The 22,257-nt window shown below is 42.3% G+C and overlaps 1 protein-coding gene across 1 annotated transcript in view; it reads left to right on the top strand.

Moving 5' to 3' along the window:
- LOC127649317 (alpha-N-acetylgalactosaminide alpha-2,6-sialyltransferase 3-like) overlaps window positions 1-22,257 on the top strand; it is a 120,696-nt gene that overhangs the window by 60,762 nt on the left and 37,677 nt on the right. Inside the window, exon 3 of the mRNA XM_052134372.1 lies at window positions 5,474-5,883. Within this exon, the coding sequence (XP_051990332.1) occupies window positions 5,474-5,883 (410 nt within the window). The remainder of the gene's footprint in view (window positions 1-5,473; window positions 5,884-22,257) is intronic.

Below are 22,257 nucleotides of genomic sequence, written 5' to 3'. Positions count from 1 at the left end.
CTATGTGCATTTGGTTCCTCTTGTTATGACCTTGTTTTGAGTCTGATTTAACAAATCCAGAGGTGCTGAACTCAACCAGACAATTAATGCATGAAGCATTCATGTTGTACTGTATCTGTCTGAAAAAGCTCTTTAAATATATAAAAACTTTCTATAAAAATAGACAATTTTACAATAGACAATAGACAGTTTTACAGTGTATAATGTAAAAACAATTTGTACTTTTATAAGAAGCATCTCAGATTTTTTGAAGAGGCTAATCTGTTTTTTTTTATTTTTTTAGCATAGCCTATTTCTTGAGTTCACATTGAATAGATTTTTTGTCTTGTATGTTAACTCAATGTTACTTTATATTGCACATTTAATTACATAATCTTTTATAGCAATGCATCGTGGTGTCTTATATACTCTTCAAAATGTCACATATTTGTCTGTGTGTGTTTTTTCCACTGTTTGTTTTTTCAAGTGTACATATTTGTTGTTCTGCCCAGATTGTCTTTTGTTGTCCAGGCATAGTCCAGATGCTCCCAAAATGATTTTATGGCAACCAACTTAATGACAGTGTAGTCTTGGTCCTGCCAGCCAATCATTTTGTGTATGTCAGTGTGAGTTGTGGGTGTACAGTCCAGCGGCAGGTTGAGAGTGTTAATAGAAGGACAAGTGAGAGTCCAAAGCTGCACTGAGATGTCTCTCAGTCTCCACTGAAAGAGAGGTTGGAGTTGCAACCTTTCCTTAGTTTTGCAGATAGTGTGTAGGGAGGAAGATTCAGCCACAGAGGGGGTACTAAATGCAAATTTCAGAAGTTTAAGTTTTAAAGTGTTGCAGTAGTCCAATCTTAAGATGAAAATTAATTATTAAAAAAAACCTTCTGGGTCATACATGACCCCTCCGCTTTCCATTATCGTGGGTTATTTTGCAATAATGACCAGTTGACTGTGCATTATTTCACTTATTACACAGCTACTTGTCGAATAAATAAACAAATGGACAATAAATATTGATTTGTGTCAAAACTATTTTATTTTGTGAGAAGAAATAGACTGTGAAGGAACAACAATACAGTATACAGATACATTTCCAGATATTGCATTGTAATGTCTGACATCATACAATATAAGCCACTACATAGTTATCGACTATCTTTGGCGAACAAATGGGTAGCCAAACACTTGGCATCCACTAAGGTGCATCTGATGGTTTCCAGGAGTTGTTCTTTATTTTTTGTCTCATTGCCGACAGTGACTCAGTGGTCACCTAAACAGTTCTTTGTGCCCAAGATAATAATGTGACTATTGTAACATTTAAAGAGGCATACCTCAAATTACTGCCTAATTGTTACCGATCTGCTGGTCAGTCATAAGCTATTCATCGGTCCCCACCACCATTATCTTGCCTGGAGCAATAGTAATTTGTGCTCAGATTTGCTGATCAGCCAAGCAGGGCCAACATGCTCTAATTTGTTAGGGCAATCTCATGGCACTCAGCATCCCTTTGGTATTCTAGGCGAATAAATAGAAAGACCAGGGTGATAGATTTAATGCCACAGTGCTGATGATTAGTCATTACATTGCCGGTAAGTAGAGGTAAGTGTTTAAGAGTTCTGTCTCAGTCATCGGCTTAGAGAAACAGCATTCATTTCACACTCTGCCTGCATGCTCACAGTTTAAGGGTATAGCTTTCAAGCAGACAAAGCAGACATATCATTTGGCTGCTGTACACAGGAGAGAAATACATTTTCTTGTCTGTAACTTGAGTTCAGCAGAAAGCTTATTATTAATTTTTCTAAAAATATCCACACACCTCTTTTATACTGTATGTCTTCTTTAATTGATAAAGCATACTTAAATTAATAGTTTCCCCAAAAATGTAAATTGTCATTATTTCATCAAAAACATTAATTTCAAAATGATATTAGCACTTTATTCCATGAACCACAAAAGGTCAAATTTTGAACAATCTTTATGTCCCTTTGCATACAATGCCAGTTCATTGTGTTGAGTAAGTTATTCAAAAATGATTACCTATCCAAAATTGTAACCAGATTACGTTATTGATTACTTAAGTAAAAAAAGTAATCAAGTTACTAATGACTAAGTTCAGGAATGCAACTCTGAATAGCGCAAGCAGATTGGCTAACAGATGTTCCATAAAACCTATCAGCTCGCTCACATGTGATATGTCAAGCCAAACGACTCACATGGTGTAAGCTGGTTGGTCCTTTGATGTGTACTTGGGTAGCCAATCAACTTGCGTACTGCCCAACATTAAAATTAGCTCAGTTTGCTAGTTAGCCGGTTTCATTGCAGCACACCACAAAAGTTTTCTCTGAAAATGCTATTTGGTTGCTGGGGCTTGCATGGTAAAGTCTGCTTTGGCCATGACACGTAGAAGCTCACCTTTATCAAGGTAAGCTGTTGCCAGATCAGGCACTGGCACACATTGCAATCTTAGGTCATTAGTTTAAATAAATCCAAACATAGCTAGGCTAAGTCACTAGTTAAAGAAGCTCTGGGTTTTCCAGGTCCAGATACACTTTGAATCAAGTTACTAGCTGTTAAAGCCTTTTGGCCAAGCAGGCCCACGCACACATAGAGATTTAGTTCATTAGCATTATGCCATTTGACCAGCAGGCCAAGGCACACCTACAGTAGCTAGCATATTCTCGGTGCATATGGCTCTTCAGAGCAGTAGCAGTACACAAATCTTGGCAATAGATCTGCTTGGTTGGAGGGTTGTTTCGTGTTTGTATGTTATGCTTTTGTGCAGCTTCCCTGGTTTGTTGATTGTATTGATGTCTAATTTTTCAACAGCATGTCATACATGCTTGATGCCACATGTCTTGTGCTTTTCTAATTGTACTACAGCAGCACCATGTCCACATGCTTAAATATATCTGTGTACAGCACCGGATTAGGGTGGCTGGGGCCCCTGGGCAAGATTAATTGTTGGGGCCCTACACCATAAAATATTATGCTACCATTTCAGAAAGACAAATATAAGGTATTTCAGAGAGAGCCATATAAGCATAGCGCTGAGTGCTTCAGGCCCTAGCTATACAAACACAAAGAGAACAGAAGCATTGTATGTGTGTGACATCATAAACATTCTGAAATCACTCTGCTTGAACTCCACTCTAGGTTTTTTATAAATAGCAAACGATATACGTGCCAGTTCAAAACGTATGATGGTATTACCTTAATAACGTTATTGGGAAACTCAGTCCATGATGGAAATTTTAGAACTCAGTCCCTCTGAGTGACGGATAATAATACATTTTAGCGCAATACTATCCCCCCATGCCATTTGCCCACACCCCCTATTTAATTTGACACATTTTATGTAAAGTGGTAAGCATATGGGGAACATTTTCTATAAAATGAGTGGATCAAATTGGAAACAAAAATAGAAATATATCTGTCATGTCAGCCGCATGCAGTCACTGCCTGGTGAACTAATTTCCTTCATAAGAGCTTGCGAGCGATGTCAGATTTCAGGCAAGAGGTAATCCAGGAAATTCTTTTGTTACATGAAAAAAAGTCTGCTCCTGTCTTCTATTATTTTCAGCAAAAAAATATATATTTGTTAGCGGTTTTCATTTCTTGAATCCCTGATACAAACTGTTTACTTTAGTTGGTGTTTTGGTTGTTGTAGTATTTGCAAGGATGATATATTAATATGATAATATTTCGACATTTTGAATTGGGTATGTGGAAGAGGAGAGAGAGACATACAGTAACCGAACTTAAAATGTTTTCCTTATATGAACGGAGCACTTTGTCATGTTTTTGGCCACATGTCTCAATAAATTCCACAATTAAGCTTGTGGTAATTACCTCCTCACACTGTGTACATCCTGGCCATCTGGTATTTTTAGTGAGCATTTGTGATCAGTCTCTTTCTTAAAATATTTGACAATCCATCTTTCTTTCTGACTGTTAAATTAGTTGACATAAGTTATATTAAGGTAAAGGTGGGCCCCCTGCTGGACCCCCCAATGTCAAGCCTGGCCTTGTCCGCGTATGTTCTAGCAGTAGCATGTCTCCGTACTTGATCTGCAGCAGCAGCAGCAGCGTAGCAGATCTAGTCCGCCAAGACCAATATCCTATCAATATGTCATGTCAATCAATATTTTAACATGATAAATCTTTGAGAGTGTGGTCATGACTACAGTTACTTCAAACTTAAGTTACTTTCTACAAATATTTTCACAGAAGTGTTAAAAAATGAAAGTAATATCTATATTGTTCAATTCAACCGTCACAGAAACACAAACAGGTATAAATTGGAGCATAATTCATATTTTAAATGTATTCTACATAAATATTTTTAATAGAACAATGTGTATCCTAATTACAGTAATATACTAAAAAGGAATTTGTCAGGATCCTGTCATCTCTGTTTGTTTTCCTGTAAATCTAAGATTGCCTTTTGGTTTCTTTTTGTGTCTCGTCACCATGTGCTCCTATGTCTTGTGCCTTGTCTGTAAACCCTCATTTGCCCTGTCTTCTCCTCGTTATTCTTGTAACCTGCCGTCCTCGTTGGCTCCCTGATTTCTCCCTCCTTATATTCCCTTTGTTTGCCATGTTTTCTGTGGAATTGTTTGTTTGTTCGTCATGCTCATGTTTCTCAGTTTGTCTGCTCACTGCTTTTCTAACTGATAATTTCTTCTTGCAGGATTTGTTTTGCCCTTTTTTGTAAATTTTCTTAAATAAACATTTTCTTTTTTCTTTTCTTTTTTCCTGACCTGCACCGTTCTTCTAAATTCTTACAGAATTAACTTAATTGAATGTCCATAACTGGGATCTGATTACTGTTATACTACTTTTTTGACTAATTTAATTCAATTACAGTAACTAATTATTTTGTAATCAGATTACACCCAACACTGGTTGTGAGCATGGCTGTCAAGCTTTAAAAAAGGACATAATAACAACTAACTAGTGACTTGTGTGCTACATTCCAAATCATTCAATGTCATACAATAACTTTGATAACCTTATTATCATGAATGTTCACGTTCAGATTTAAATATGATGCATTGATGCTTAGCCTCAGGTTTGGCACTGTTGATTCAGTGGAGAGGAACATCATCAGTGAATAACTTACATTTCAGCCAGTTCCTCAGTAGATGTGTAAAGAATCCTCAAAATGTCCCTTTTTTGTTTTTCCATGGAAAACATAACAGCATTTAGGATTTAAATGACATGAGAGTGAGTAAATAATGACAGAATTAAAATGTTTGGGTGAACTCTGCCTTTAAATAAAGATGTATGAAATAATTGGTCCTACCCAGCATCAGGATATTATAATTTCATTATGTTTTATGTGTGACATAATCAGTAACCAGAATCATAATCTATCAAAGTTGCTATAACCTAAAGCATTTTCTTGGTTGTTTTGTTATACATAGTCAAAATAAAATATGGAATCTTTCTTGAATGTTTTAAATTTCATCTTCTCTTTTCTCCTCTAGCCATTGAAGCTGCATTGTGAGTTGTGCAGTATAGTGTCCAGCTCTGGCCAGATGTTGGGGCGTGAGGCCGGGGCCGAGATCGACCAGTCCTCCTGCATATGGAGAATGAACAATGCACCCACAAGAGGCTTTGAGATAGACGTGGGCCGCAGGACGGACCTGAGGGTGGTGTCCCACACCAGTGTTCCTCTGCTAATCCAAAAGCCACAGCACTTTTTTGGCCAGGGGAATGAGACTGTTTATGTGGTATGGGGACCCTTACGTAACATGAGGCAGGACGGCAAGGGCATTGTGTACAACATGCTGCGGCAGGCAGTGGATAACTACCACCAGGCTCGCATCTATGTCACCACAGAAGAGCGCATGAATTACTGTGACACTGTATTCAAGAAGGAGACGGGTAAAGACAGGTGAGAGAGCTGTAATCACCTCCTGTGAAAGTCTTATCACATGTTTGTGCTGTGCTGTATTCTGTAGTGCATACAGAGACAGTAAATGGAGCACTAAATCTGCCCTGGATTCTGAATGTGTAAGACAGTACAAGGAAGAAGAGACAGACCACTCCTTAAAAAATGAATGGGAGAAATATCAACTCTCAAAAAGGAGGCTGAAGGAATATAGGAAAGTCCTTCCTTTCAGTTGGAAGTGTAAAATTGCCTTTTAACTATTTTTGTTTACAACTGCTTTTTGTTTAAAGTTGTCTTGTTGGAACTACAGCTCTTCACCTGTGGTTAGAATCATAGTTTCTTGTTAGTTTGCTGTGTGGACATACATTGATTTTGCTGATGCTTCCATTATTCCATGCATATCTTTCATTCTGTTAAGACTTTGACCAGTTCCCCTTCTGTCGCTCTCTCCACGTTGTGTCAGAGAAGCGACACTAGGGGTCTCTCTTGAGCGGCGATATTCACCTCTGAACTATGAAAAAAGGCCAATGAGAGTTGGCACCCAGTATTTGCATGTCCCGCCCCCGGACATACGGGTATTTGAGCGGCGCAAATACGGGAGTTAATTCAGAAAAATTTCTTCGGAGCCGATGGTCGTGCACGAAGTCTGCTGCGAGTTACACACCAAGTTCCTGTTGAATCCTCTGACGCTCTGCATGCTGTTGGATCTGACGGCGCATAACAGCGGCTTTCTCATTCGTGCACGGCTGTGCATTCTTGCCCCCCCCCGGATTCCTTCCCGGACGTGCATGACAAGCTGAGCAAGCCCAGCTTCCTCGCTCCTCCGCTCTCGCTACCCTCGGTGGTAGAACGGTCCCAGACCGCTCCCCCCTGCACACCATGGCCCCCTCCTGCAAGTCCACCGGGCCAGGGCACTTCAAAATCTGCAGGAACTGAACTCAAACAGGCGATGGCCAGAAACGCAACGATGGACAGGCAGTACGTGAGGCAGACAAATGGCCCAGAAACGCAACGATGGACAGGCAGTACGGGAGGCAGACAAAGCACGCTTTCTCAAACGCCCCCATATCCCAGCTCCGTCCATTCGGCGACACCACTTGACGACTTCACCCAGCAGTCCTCAGTGGTGAAGAAACAGACGAAGGCTATTTTCAAGCAAAAAAGCATCCTGCCCTGCCGCAAACCTGCCGCCAGGGGCCATGCCCTGTCTGCTCGCCGAGGGCGTCCTCCTGCGGCTTTCAAGAAAGAAAGAAAGTTGTGCTCCGCCTCAACTAACAAGTGAGTGGGCCCAGCTCTCAGCCCCAGCGTTGAGCTCCCCGCAGAAGTTGGACACCCATCGTCTCATGGACCCCCTTGAGGACCCAGAAGGCTCCCAGGCGCTCCTGAGATGACAGACCCAGAGACCGAGACGTTAGCTCCGGAGCTGGTAAGACCACTCCGTTCCCCGGTGGAGGGCCAGGAGGAGAATTTTTTGTTAAATACTTTACACTCTATAGAGCTATTTCCTTGTTGTCTCTGGGGTCACCTGGCCCGCAAATGCCGTTCTCACGGCACTCTGCTTTCAGGCCTCAACAGTCCCGGCTCCATGGACGCGGTGTCCCCGCCTTCAGCCCCACGACTGTTCCCCGGCCGGCCGGTTCAGACGAGTCCAGAGGACGCCAGCATCAGACCTCCTCCTCAGTCACGAACCCGTCCCCTGCCAGATGCGCGGAGCAAGGTAAGTGCTTTGAGTCTATTCTCAGCACCAGAGCCTCGGGACGCCATGTTGCCTCCCGACGCCGCGTTACCTGTTCCGCACCGCTGCGAAGCCCCACCGGGTACGTCCAAAAAACTTGTCCCCTTGGTGCCCCTAGCACGGAGTTTAGAGGCGTGGCTTTCACTGCCCAACCTGTCACGCTGGCTGCACCGGACCATTTGACTCGGTTACGCAATTCAGTTTGCCAGGTCTCCGCCCCCCCTTCGTGGGCGTACATTTTTCCGCAGTACACGGCCAACATGCCCATTCCCTGCGCGAAGAAATCGCCTCCCTTCTATTAAAGGACGCGATAGAGCCTGTCCCTCCAACCAAAACGAAGAAGGGTTTCTACAGCCCTTACTTCGTTGTACCCAAGAAAGGCGGCGGCTTACGACCGATCTTGGACCTGCGAGTTTTCAATCGGACCTTGTCCAAACTCCCGTTCAAAATGCTCACCCAGAAACAAATTCTATCTGGCGTCTGGCATCTAGATTGGTTCGCAGTGGTAGACCTGAAGGACGCGTACTTCCACGTCTCAATTCGCCCTCGACATCGACCCTTCCTACAGTTCGCGTTCGACGGCCAGGCGTATCAGTACAAAGTCCTCCCCGTCGGCCTGTCTCTGTCCCCTCGCGTCTTCACGAAAGTCGCAGAGGCAGCTCTTGCCCCGCTCCGACAAGCCGGCATAGGCATACTCAATTACCTCGACGACTGGCTCATACTGGCCTACTCCCGAGAGTTACTATGCGCACACAGAGACCAGGTGCTCAGCCACCTCAGCCGTTTGGGGCTTCAGGTCAACTGGGAAAAGAGCAAGCTCTCCCCGGTCCAGAGCATCTCTTTTCTCGGTCTGGAGTTAGACTCAGTCTCAATGACAGCACGTCTCTCCAACGAGCGTGCTCAGTCAGTGCTGAAATGCCTCGCTTCCTTCAAGCCAGGCGCCGTAGTCCCGCTAAAACGTTTCCAACAGCTCCTGGGGCATATGGCATCCTCCGCGGCAGCCCCGCCACTGGGGTTGATGCATATGAGACCACTTCAGCACTGGCTCCGGACTCGAGTCCTGAGAGGAGCATGGTGCTGCGACACGCACAACGTAAAAGTTACCTCTGCCTGCTGCCAAACCTTCAAACCCTGGACAGCAGAAAGGGAACGCTGTCTCCAAGCAGAGACTCGCCCACTGGGTTGTCGACGCCATTTCCCTGGCTTATCACACCCAGGCCCTGCCCCCCCCCCTTGCGGGTCCGAGCCCACTCCACAAGGAGTGTTGCGTCCTCATGGGCACTGGCTAGGGGCACTGCCCTAGCAGACATTTGTAGAGCAGCGGGCTGGGCAACACCTAACAGTTTTGCGAGATTCTACAATCTCTGGCGAGCGGACTCCCGTGTTTCCCTTAGGCAGTCACGGCTGCCTCGGTTGCCGTGCTGTATGTTCCCCCCTCTATGAGGCTGGATCCACCACCGCACCAACTTTTCCACATAGGCCCTAAGTCAGGCCTCTGATGGTTTTGCCACTTAAACTTGCCTCCCCTCTCGGGTAGGCGTGGCCTCCGCAGGGTCTTCTCCACCCTGAATAAGGGCTAAGACCCCCTTCCCTCAATGCGTGTAAGGGCCCCGGCCTTAGTTGCTCTATGCGAGAAACATAGAGAGAAAAGAGGCCCGGCCAGGCTTGGCCTGTTCCCAGGTTGGCGGCCAGCAGCTTGTTCCCCCCTCCAGGGTAACGATAAGGAATCCTGATGGCTTAAATGGGGCATTGGGGAATGGTACGTGCAGCCTGATACAGTTGGTCGTCCTGCACGTAAGAATACCTGCTCGCTCCTGTATCAGCAGTTCACGTACACGGCTCAGTGCATGGCACTTTTATAAGTGGACCCCTAGTGTCGCTTCTCTGACACAACGTGGAGAGAGCGACAGAAGGGGAACGTCTAGGTTATGTATGTAACCTCCGTTCCCCGATGGAGGGAACGAGACGTTGTGTCTCCCCTGCCACGTCACTGAGCCGAGCGACTGTTGTGGCCAGACCATTTCCGGCTCCTCAGAAAAATCCTAAATGAACTCCCGTATTTGCGCCGCTCAAATACCCGTATGTCCGGGGGCGGGACATGCAAATACTGGGTGCCAACTCTCATTGGCCTTTTTTCATAGTTCAGAGGTGAATATCGGCGCTCAAGAGAGACCCCTAGTGTCGCTTCTCTGACACAACGTCTCGTTCCCTCCATCGGGGAACGGAGGTTACATACGTAACCTAGACGTTTTACATGCATTTAAGAAAAAAGATATTCTGAGGTTTTGCAGAAAGCGGCATTCTGAAATGTCACGTAAACACGACAGCCATCTAGCTGTCAGTTTCTTCAGATCCTCAGGTGACTTTTCACCCCATGCTTCTTGTAGCACTTGCCATAGATGTAGCTGTCTTGTGGGATCAGCTGTCTAGTTTATCCCACAAAAGCTCAATGAGTTTAAGATCCATAACACTCTTTTCCAATTATCTGTTGTCCAATGTCTGTGTTCATTTGTCATTGAAGACAAATAGTGATGGTGCTTCTTTTAACATCAGTAATGTCCAGACTATACTTTGTGATCAGTTGAATGCCACTTTGGTGAATTAAAGTACCAATTTCCTTCCGAAACCACAAAATCTCTACATTATTCCAAACTTTTAGCTGCCAGTGTATACGTCAAATGTGTCATGGCAACACCGGTCACAAGTCTAATGTAGACAACACCCCACTATTGCAACGCAATGCATCAGTAGCATTACACAGTGCATGCAGTTTTTGTGTCTTCAGCAACTTTCTCGCATTTAATGGCTTTCTGGTGTACATGTAAATTAGCTATTATTACTGTTGGTGGTTGTGGAGTGTCCCCTGTTCACAATGTAAAGCGCTTTGAGTGTAGTGTCAGAAAATCGCTATATAAATGTAAAGTTCATTCATTCATTCATTATAATTTAATATTTGTTGAATTTATTACTCCACCCCTTGAGTAACATAATTTATGGCAGCTCTACCAATGTGGTTTGAATGATGGATGTGTGACATAGTTACTGTGGTGTCAGGAAACTGTTGTGACTAGCTAGCTAATTTCTACAACAATGCATGTTACCTGTGTGGTAACGCAGTGAGTTATGTTGTTGTAAGGGAAATACACCCCTGAACGGTTTTGGGTGAGAACATACCAAAATGTATCTTCTTTTTCACTATAAATCTTGACATTAGCAGTCTCCTTGATGATCATGATTTCAAGCTTGATTACACTTCCTACCTCTCTGCGTATGCATCAAGTTCTAGGAAGTGTAATCAAGCTTGAAACGTCAATAGCAAGATATTAACACACTTTCCAAATTGTTCCTATGCTCGTACTTATATATCACTGTCATTTAATTTCATCACATGACATCTGAAAAAAATGAGCTCTTTGTCCTTTTTTATATCTTTTATCTTTAGATACATGTAACATAGTCTGATGAGAATTCGTCACAATACTACAAGATGGCAAATTCCAAACCAATTTGCATGATTTAATTCCTACAAAAACGTACTACTTAAACATCAACCAATCACCAGTGCTGGGTGAATTGTAATCAGGTACTGATTACAAATTACATGATAAATACAATCAGTAACCTAATCTCATAGATTACATTTTTGGGGTAATGTAATCTGATTATTTTTGGATTACTTTCAACCAAATTCTATTTTATTTTATGTCATATGCATTTGAGGAGGATAATGATTTTAACATAAAAGTATAAACAGGAAAAAAATGTATTCCATTCTTTATCACTAACAAAAAGATCCTCACAAAAAGAGTACCTTATGACAGTTTTAAAAAGTGCATTAAACATTACATGAATTTAATAAATATTAAATTTAACAGCAATGACAGGGCATGGCATAATTTATAATTCAAAACACTGAGACATCAAGTTAATTTTAAGTGCATATAACAATTCTTGTCATCAGGAACATTAATGACAATAACATCAGATAACACATACATAAAAAAACTAACAAGCAGCCGAGAGATTACACTGAGTGAAGAGATACATTTTTAGATGTAATTTAAAGGAGGAGAAGTGGTGAGTTCCCGAAGGGGTTGACGGAGATCATTCCAAAGCTGAGGAGCAACAGTCATAAATGACCTGCCTCCAATTGAAGATAACTTGAATTTAGGGACAAACAGGAAATTTGCACCAGCAGACCGTAGAGTGTGAGTGGGAATTTAAGGGCAAAGCAACTGGGATGTACCGAGGAGCAAGAGTGTGAAGAGCCTTGAAAGTTATCAACAATGTCTTATATTGAATGCAATATGTAATTGGTAGCCAATGGAGCTGTCGCAGAATGGGAGTGATGTGTGCTGACTTTTTACTAGAAGTAAGAACTCAAGCTGCAGAATTTTTGATGTATTGTAGGCGATTTAGGGCTTAGTGGGTATACCATAGAAGAGTGAGTTACAATAATCCAATCTAGAGGAGATGAACGCATGGACTAGTGTTTCTGCGTTGTTCGTATTGATTACTGTAATGCGTCTTTTTAAAGATGTCTTTCTGCCTTTGTGTAGTTCCTGGATGCGGCAGATATCTCTCCGCTTCTGACTGTCATAAGAGCTGCCTCGTGTGCCTGGGCTGTGATCACACACAGGCAGCGTTTTATGAATGGTCGCTTACGCTTACAACCCGTTGCGCTGGCGGGCCGGGACCATCCGACTCTGCAACACGATTTAGTTCACCAGGCACTCACCCCAGAGGGGTACGATAGAGCCATCCCTCCAGCCGAGATGAAGCTAGGGTTCTACGGCCCTCACTTCATCGCACCCAAGACAGGCGGTGCGTGGCAGCCAATCTTGGAACTGCAAGTTCTGAACAGGGCCTCACACAGACTCCCTGGTGCTCACGAGGAAACTTATTCAACATGTGTCCAGCATCTAGATTGGTTCGCAGCGGCAGACCTGAAGGATATGTACTTTCATGTTTCACTTTGCCTCGGCTCAGACTCTTCCTACGGCTCATGTCCGACGGCCTGAGGTACTAGTACCAGTTCCTCCCCTTCGGCTCATCCCTGTCCCCTAGCGTCTTCACAAAGGTTGCAGAGGCTGCCCTTGCCCCGCTAAGGGTAGTGGGCATCCGTGTACTCGACAATCTCGACGACTTGCTGATTCTAGCTCACTCTTGAGAGTCTCTGTGCGCCCACAGGGACCAGGTGCTCAGGCACATCGATGAGGAAAAGATTAGTTAGACTCAGTCTCAACGACAGCACTACTCACAAACGAACACACGCAGCCAGTGCTGAACTGCCTAAGTTTGCTCAGACAAGGCACAGAGGTTCCATTGCGGCAGTTCCGGATGCTCCTGGGGCATATGACATCCTCAGCGGTGGCCGTGCAGGTTGATGCATATGAGACCACTTCAGCACTGGCTTCAGACTCGAGTCCTGAGATGGGCATGGTGCCGCAGCACATACCATGTGTTCGTCACCTCTTTCTGCCACCAGACATCAAACCCTTAGACAGACCAGGTGTCCCGACACGTTCTGGTCACCACAGATGTTGGGGTGCCGTGTGTAATGGGCACATAGCTGCCGGCTGCTGGACAGGGCCCCGGCTGGGTTGGCACATCAACTGCCTAGAGTTACTGTAAATTCTTGCCCTGTGGAGGTTTCTCCCACTGATTCAGGGCAAGAACCTCTTAATTTGCTTCCGACAGCACCGCCACGATAGCGCACATAAATCGGCAAAGCGGTGTGCGCTCTCATCACATGTCGCAAATCTCCACCTTCGGAGCCAGCAGCGACTCAGGTCATTGCGTGTCACTCATATCCCGGGCAACCTCAACATGGCAGCAGACGTGTGCTGTCACGACAGGGCACGCTCAGCGGAGAGTGGAGGCTCCACCCCCAGGCAGTCCAGCTGATTTGGGAGCATTTCGGCAAAGCACAGGTAGACCTGTTTGCTTCCCAAGAGACCTCCCACTGCCCGCTCTGGTGCTCCCTAGTGGAGGCTCCCCTCGGGATAGACACGCTGCACTCAGCCACACCAGTCACTCTGGTGGCCCCCTATTGGTCCACACAGACTTGGCTCTCGGATCTCACGCTCCTCGCGACAGCCCCTCCCTGGCGAATTTCCCTGAGGAAGGGCCTTCTTTCTCAGGGACGGGGCACCCACTGGCATCTGCACCCAGACCTCTGGAACCCCTAAGTCTGGCCACTGGATGGAATGTGGAAGATCTAAGTGGCCTACCACCTGGCCAGAGCTCCCACTACCAGGCAACTTTACGCCCTGAAGTGGCACTTGTTCGAGAATTGGTGTTCTTCCCGATCCGAAGACCCACAGAGATCCGCAGTCGGGTCAGTGCTCTCATTCCTGCAGGAGAGGCTGGGGGGGAGGCTGTTCCCCTCCACCTTGAAGGTTTATGTAGTCGCCATATTGGCTCACTATGACACAGTGGACGTAAGTCCCTAGGGAAGCATGATCTGATTATCAGGTCCCTTAGAGTTGCCCAGATGCTGAACCCATCTAGGCCATTCCTGTTCCCCTCATGGGGTCTCTCCGTGGTCCTTTCAGGCCTTCAGAACCCCCCCCCCCTTCGAACCGCTAGAATCAGTCGAGCTCAGAGCCCTCTCCTTGAAGACAGCCCTCATGATCACACTCGATTCGATCAAGAGCTAGCCCTCTGCTCCATTCAGCGGAGGAATACCCCAACCAGACCCACTATGGGTACTAAAATTATTCTGTGCTGGAATAGGTGCTCCACAGGATGGGCCTTTGTGGACTAATCCCCCTGTGTGTATTTTCCGTGGTACGGTCCCCCTGCTGGTGGGCCCGCATCTCCCGTGGGCATTCCATCAGGGAACGAGACGTTGTTTCCCCCCGGCCACGACGCTGAACCGAGCCACTGCAATGGCCGAAACTTATTCTCAGCTCCTCAGTGCAAAACCTGAATGAACAGATGCATGATTCTCTCCAATTTATACCCGTATGTCCGGGGGAGGGACATGCAAATTCTGTCTGCCAAATTCTCATTGGCCTGTTTTCAAGTTCAGAGGTAACCGAGGCTTTCAAGAAAGTCCCTAGTATTGCTTTATTCGACACAACGTCTCGTTCCCTCCATCGGGGAAAACGGTTTACAACAGTAACCTAGATGTTTTATGTTTGCAGTTTGAGTTATTGATAATGGAAGAAAAACAGTTTGCCCGTGCAGTTTTAAGAGAAGTCTTGTATTAGACAAGATGATCAGAGAGAGCCACAGAATAAACAGTCAAACCAGTTTTATTGATGAGTTGTTCCAGACGTCGACCCTTTGCTTTCATAGCCTGCAATTTTGGAGTATACCAAGGAGAGGAATAAGAGGAAAAAACCAGTCTACACTTGACAAGTGCATAGTCATCTAAGATGGAGGTAGTTGTTGCATTGTATAAAGAAATAATTTCATCAGGGCAGGAAAGTTTTATAGAAGATGTGAGTACAGAATTACAGATAGAGTCAGTGAAAGACGACAAATTGATAGATTTTATATTACGATAGGATATCTGTTTTTTGCTACAAGACTTAAAAAGATAACCACTGAAATTAAACTTTTATCATCAGAAAAACCATCCAAAGTTCCCAACACCGATTGTTAAGCTCAGAGGAACATACCAAATTCAAAGTGTGGTCATGACAGTGAGTAGGAAAATTGACATGCTTATTGAAATGGAAACAATCAAGTATAGACATAAACTCATGAGAAGCAGTTGAGTTAGTGTCAACATGAATATTGAAATCTCCTAATATTATCACTGTTTTATGTGTTTCACAGTCTAGCGTAAGCAAATAGGTCAGAAATAAAGCTTTGGTGTCTATTAATTGGTCTATAGATTAGAATTACCACCAGTCAATGAGCGATCATTTAAAAGAGCACCGGTATTACAAGGGGACACATAGTCCATAGCAGGCCTACTAACTGATTCAAGTCTGACTGGGGTTAGTATCAAGCCAACATTAACTCAACAATAAGAAGTTCATGATGAAGAAAGTCCAGATTGATGGAATCAATGTAGGTGATGAGTAATGTAAATTCCAATGATGTTTCACAGAACGGAGAACATAGAGTAGACGTCTAGTAATCCCAAGCCATTTACAATAATCAGTCTAATTGGGAATAGCAGTTAAGACCACATAGCTGCGATGAAGAGTGTTCAAGTGTCATATCCACAGAGATAGCTACTTGTATAACTAGCAGAGTGAGGCCAATAAAGCTCACTGCTGTACATTTTTATTTCATATAAGGCATGGCAAAGAACAAGATTCAACTACAGACAGACAACACCTACAACATTCCGTACCACATAGCCATGACCAGACAAGCAGAAAACACCATAACCCAACCAAGTAGAAAGTGCAGACTAACTCATTAGATGGCTAATCACCGGCTAAACCAGCAGGGATAAATAGTGGTCAGCGGGCTCGCCAATGGTGTGTGAGGCAGTGCATGAGCTAAAGAGTCCAGGGTATGTGGGTAGTCCATGTAGAGATATATTCCACAGTGATCCGGTGAAGTACAAATATGGTCAACAGTGCACATGAAGTTCAGAAAGCAAGTTAGCAACAGTGAAGACTCCAAGAGAGCAAAGTTCCAAATACAGTCAGCTTGGGTTGCAGCGGTATACCGGTTTCACGGTATACCCCGGTTTGGAAATTGACTTATCATACCATGTACATTTGCTTATCTACGGTATTGAGAAAAAATACAAGAAATAAATCTCCTTTATTTCTTGTCTGCCTGTTTCAGACTCGTCAACTTGCGACACGCACGCGCGCGCAGCGGAGAAAATGTCTGAGAGAAGCGAGGGGGTCTGACATGAGTTTGTGTGTGACTTAAAGCAGTGTTTCTCAACTGGTCTATTCGGACTGGGTCATGGACAGCAGAGAAAGAACAATGCCATATTCTCCCATTGAAGATATTTCGGCGGCCGACAAGTGATAGACTATTTAGGACTGCCAACGCAGATTTAATGATAATCTCGCAAACAGCTAAAGCAAACATGGGCAACATACGGCCATTTATCGTAAAATAATTTTTATTTTTCATTGGATATTTCAGTTAACTTACATTGGGACTCACAAGCGTTTAACATGCTCAGGGTTGCCAGATAAGAGACGAAAAACCCCCAGTTTGAGATTTATACTTGCGCAAATTGGAAATATTCTGCCTACCGTTATACTTATTTTGTGCAATCTGGCAAACATGTACGTCTCGCTTTCCCCTTTGAACAAACTTGCCGATCTGTAGTGCAATATTCGGCTCAAGGAAAAGTGTTATACGGCTGCTGTGTCCATTCTTGAGGCTGCTTGTGATGTTTGGTGCTACTAATTTTTCAGGTAAACCTTCTCAGTGATTAAATTAAATATAAAAGTAGATCTCGGCATCATTGACATGCAAGCAAAAGCAAGCCAGAGACAAATATGTAAATGTATTTTTTATTTGTGCAATTGAGAAATGTTGAAGTCCCTTCGCAACTATGTTAATCTAATTCTTGCAGTAATCATTTATCATATTCATGCAGCCTGTGTTATTCAGTTGTGTGCTGAAAGTCAAACGTTGACATCAACACTTGATGTCACTTGATGCATGTCCTTGTACTGGAAAACCATGAATAAAACTATACAACATTAAAGGAAATGCAACCCAGGATACATTAAATACAGGTTATGTTTAATCTATGGCAGGTCGCCACTTGATTTCCAATGTAAAATCTGTCCTGAAGCAAAACCAGTTGAGAACCACTGAGATAAAGGTACAGACAGGAGCAGTCTACAGTATATGTTAATTATTAATAATCATAGGACATAAATTCAAAAGCTCACACAGCTGGAGTTATTTTTCATTTTATAGATATTTTAACATGTAAACTAACATGCTTTAATTATTTAGCATGTTATAGTTACATTTTTATCATGTTTATAATTCGATTTATTATTATAATTCTGTTAGCTTTCTTATTTTTTCTATCTATTTTATTTTCAAAAGGGAGACATTTTTTACACATACTTCAATAAAATAAAAGTATTTGCTCAAAAATAAATAAATAAATAACCCTTCTGTTTTCACTAATTATAGTAATTGTGTAATACCGTGAAACCGTGATATTTTCTGAGACGGTTATCATACTGTGAAAATCTCATACCGTTGCAACCCTAGTCAGCAGTGAACAAAAGTTCAGTGTTGTCCAGGAAGTAAATCAAACAAAACACAAGAACAATACAGGAATGCCAGTGTGAAGCGGCAGCCAAACACGCACAGCATACTTTCACATGAAACATTCATGGGGGGAGTCAACATCCCAGGGAATAATAAAATCAACAAAAATGAATGACCATAAAATCAATAGCTATGACATTGCCTAGGTCAAAGCTTTAATCTAAAAACACTGAAACACTTTTAACCCTTACTGCTTACTGACAGTCCATCTATTCCAACGCTGAGCTGCGAGATATTATCTTTTGAACAGCAAGAATATTCTAAAAGAGCAGAATATGTAAAAACAGCAGAGTTCCACTGAGTCACACAAGGAACAATTGTGTCAAGTTTTATCTCACATTTCATGCAGTTGACTCCATTGCAGCAGCAACAGTAGAGTGATGGGCTTTGTTACTTATTGCTGCACATTTTGCAGTTGAATTTGTGTAACCTGCAGGAAGGACCTTCAGAGATTGCATCCATAGATCCTTTGAAGCAATTCAGTTCAATGTAAGAAATAATAATAATAATAAAAACATATCTAGTTCATTCAATGAACCTGAAATCAACAGCAAAGACATTGCTTGGTCAAGGCTAACAGCTCTAAACTCTGACACACTTACTTTTTAATCCTTACTACTTAGTAATAGTCCATCGCCTATTCCTTAACTGAGGGGCATATCTTACTGTTGTAACATAATAAGAGCACATACTCAAAATATTAATCATTGAGACTATTGCGCTTTGGGGTAAGAACATGATGATATTGATATGAAAATGATTAGTAATTATTAACTATTTACTGACATACTGTTAATATGTAATTATGTAATCGATAAAAAAGTATCCGTAGTCCGAATATGAATTTAAAATGTAATTTAACCAATTTCAAGTACTTGATTTTTTTAAATCTGATTACGCAATCCAGTTTACATGTAATCTGTTACTATCCAGCACAGCCAATCACATACACTTCACAAAACACGCTCCTAACACAGTAGTGTTGCTTTCTTCCGTATTACAAATCAGTTTTATTAACATTAATATCATGGCTATGTTTACACTATTGGTAGGGTAAGGTTTTATACTCTATGGTTAGGTTTAGGGATGAGGTTTGTGGTATGGTTTAAAGTTATGAAAAAACTGTTTTGGATTAACATGGATGAAGCGCCGCATCGAGAACGACAAGGACACAATCTTTCACTGGTGGGTATTTAACTCGTGATTTGTACGAATTAACCTCGTAATATTATGATGAATTCTCGTGTGATTGGGTTGGATAAGCAACCAAATTACTTTATCTTTAGTATAAAAGCAGAAATATCACCTTCCAGCCAGCTTGAAATGGCTATTCAGTTAATCTGTATTCTCAGAAAGAAAGAGTACATCAAACGTTCCTCGTGCCGTCAGCAACATCCCAGTGGTAACAAAGGGGAGACGTCACCAGAAGAAATCAATGGACTTGAGGTTATTTGAGTTGTGAAGAGGATTTGCTGTATGCTAATGAGTCTGGTGCTCTGTGCAGCCAGAGAGAAAAAATTTATCAGCTGTTGTATCATTGAGAAATATCATTACAGTCATCAGACTAGTGCTGGGCGATATGACGATGTAATCGGATATCGATGATGCCTTACAAAGATCCCGATGCCGATTGCGAACAGATGATGATCGACAATATCTGGAAATGGCAAAACCATGGAGCTGGGAAGTCACCAAATATATTAAATAGTGTCCAGTTTCTTGAAACAAGCACGCGCCAACCTAAAAGAATCCAGTCCGCAAGCTCCTCGTCCAAATTAATTTCATGCACGGGTCATTTTTAGGGATGCACCGATCAGATACCTGGATCGGTATCGGCTCCGATACTGAAGCTTTTAAACTGATCGTTATCGTTACTGTCAAGCTCCAAAAATGACATAAAAGAACCATAAAAACACCATTGAAGTAGATCATATGACTCGTGCATTTTATTCAAAGCCACTAGAAGATGTGCAATAGCTCTGTGAATCACAAAAGGCTGTGTTTAATAAGTAAATATATATATTATGCACGTGCAGCGCCAGTGCGTTATTGAATGGCGCTGCTCTGTTTACACACACACTCGCAGCTATTTTTAGCCTTCACGTGACAACTTACTCACGACAACATCTCAGATGTAGATGCTCAATAGTTCGGTTCACTTATATGCATTTAGAACGGGGCTTGAGGTGCATTTTACCAGAATTTGAATAAGAAGCGAATTAAACTACTGTGAACTTGCCTATAAACATACACACACAGGACTTCCTGGAGAGATCGGAATATCAAAATAAAAGCCAGAGTGTTTTAAAGTTAAAGGTGCATGATTGAGAGATATTACTGTTGTATATAAAATTCTAAAAGTCAATAATAATAGTAATAATTATAATAATAATGTATTGTTGTTATTATATGTTTACAAATAATAACAATAATTAAGTTGAATGGCTGTGTGAATGAACACTTAGAATTACTGTTAATTTTGCTGTTACACTATCACAATAAAGTTTTTCTTAATAAGCTATACATTTATATTGAAATAATGTGTAGTCAGAGGTTTGTGTTTCTTTACATATAAGAGTACCCTAATTAGTTGCACACAATAATATAAAGATATTCTAAACTGATTATACAGCAAAAAACAACAACACTTGTATTGGATCGGTATCGGTCGATACTGAGATTTCAGATATCGGGATCGGAAGAGATAAAAGTGGTATTGGTGCATACCTATTAATTTTGCTCATCTACCCACAACAGGCGTATGACCTGTAAGACGTCTCATAGTGACACATGACAAGAAATGCTGTTAGTCACAAAGGCATACGCTTGAAGAAACACACTTTATTATATTTTTAAGAACAGACAACAGAAAAGCCATCAATGCTTGTGTCTAATTTGTTTGAAAACTGTTTGCAAGAATAATGTCATCTACGATAACGCTGCCAATTATCCCTGATCATATTGGGAGGTGCTGTGAGTTTAATGCGCTTTATTTCCTCACAGTTAGCATGTATTGCAGATTCCTGCCTAATGCAAATGGAGCGGTTGACGATGTAATCAGATATCGCGATATTCTTTAGGGCAATTATTGCTAAAATATTTTTTACATATCGCCCAGTCCTACATCAGACTATAACATAACACCCTCTTGAATGTTTCATTTGAAGTCAGCAGATTCACTCTTACTGTCTAAAAAGTAGCCCAAACATCTCTCTTTCATGGAGAGGCTTAGACTATGTTTGATCAGTCCAACTGAAATGCTGCAATAGATCTGCTTTTCAATGCTAATCCTCAATTGATAGCCCTAATGCTGTTGTGTTATTGTAAAGATAAAAGATATTCCTAAGGAGGACTGGAGAGGATTATCCCTTATCCAACATCAGCTCCTTTAGAAAAAAAGCCTTTTTAGTTGTGTCTTTAGCAGTGTGCTGCAGTTTACATATCCAGTAGGTGATTTGCAATTGGTGATGTGCAATTCCTGCATAGGGAAGAGGTGTGTGTGTGTGTGTGTGTGTGTGTGTGTGTGTGTGTGTGTGTGTGTGTGTGTGTGTGTGTGTGTGTGTGCGTGTATTTATCACTTTGTGGGGACCAAATGTCCCCATAAGGATAGTAAAACCCGAAATTTTTGAACTTGTGGGGACATTTTGTCGGTCCCCATGAGGAAAACAGCTTATAAATCATACTAAATTATGTTTTTTGGAAATGTAAAAATGCAGAAAGTTTTCTGTGAGAGTTAGGTTTAGGGGTAGGGTTAGGTTTAGGGGATAGAATATAAAGTTTGTACAGTATAAAAACCATTATGTCTATGGAAAGTCCCCATAAAACATGGAAACACAACATGTGTGTGTGTGTGTGTGTGTGTGTGTGTGTGTGTGTGTGTGTGTGTGTGTGTGTGTGTGTGTGTGTGTGTGTGTGTATGTGTGCGTGTATTTATCACTTTGTGGGGACCAAATGTCCCCATAAGGATAGTAAAACCCGAAATTTTTGACCTTGTGGGGACATTTTGTCGGTCCCCATGAGGAAAACAGCTTATAAATCATTCTAAATTATGTTTTTTGAAAATGTAAAAATGCAGAAAGTTTTCTGTGAGGGTTAGGTTTAGGGGTAGGGTTAGGTTTAGGGGATAGAATATAAAGTTTGTACAGTATAAAAACCATTATGTCTATGGAAAGTCCCCATAAAACATGGAAACACAACATGTGTGTGTGTGTGTGTGTGTGTGTGTGTGTGTGTGTGTGTGTGGTTATCTATAGTTTTGTAACAAATGTGTCCCCCAAAGCAGGCAAAATTTGCCAAAACCTCCCTTTGGGGACATTTGGAATCATTCTTGTTTGGAGAAAAATATGTGTTTTTAGGGGCTGTTGATGCCAAATATGTTTTAGCATCCGTCTGCTCTGTTTTTGAATGTT

The sequence above is a fragment of the Xyrauchen texanus genome, chromosome 9, assembly GCF_025860055.1.
Source record: "Xyrauchen texanus isolate HMW12.3.18 chromosome 9, RBS_HiC_50CHRs, whole genome shotgun sequence".
NCBI classification, from domain to species: Eukaryota; Metazoa; Chordata; class Actinopteri; order Cypriniformes; family Catostomidae; genus Xyrauchen; species Xyrauchen texanus.
Note: the sequence above shows the minus strand (reverse complement) of the source record. Positions and strands in the feature narration are given on the sequence as shown.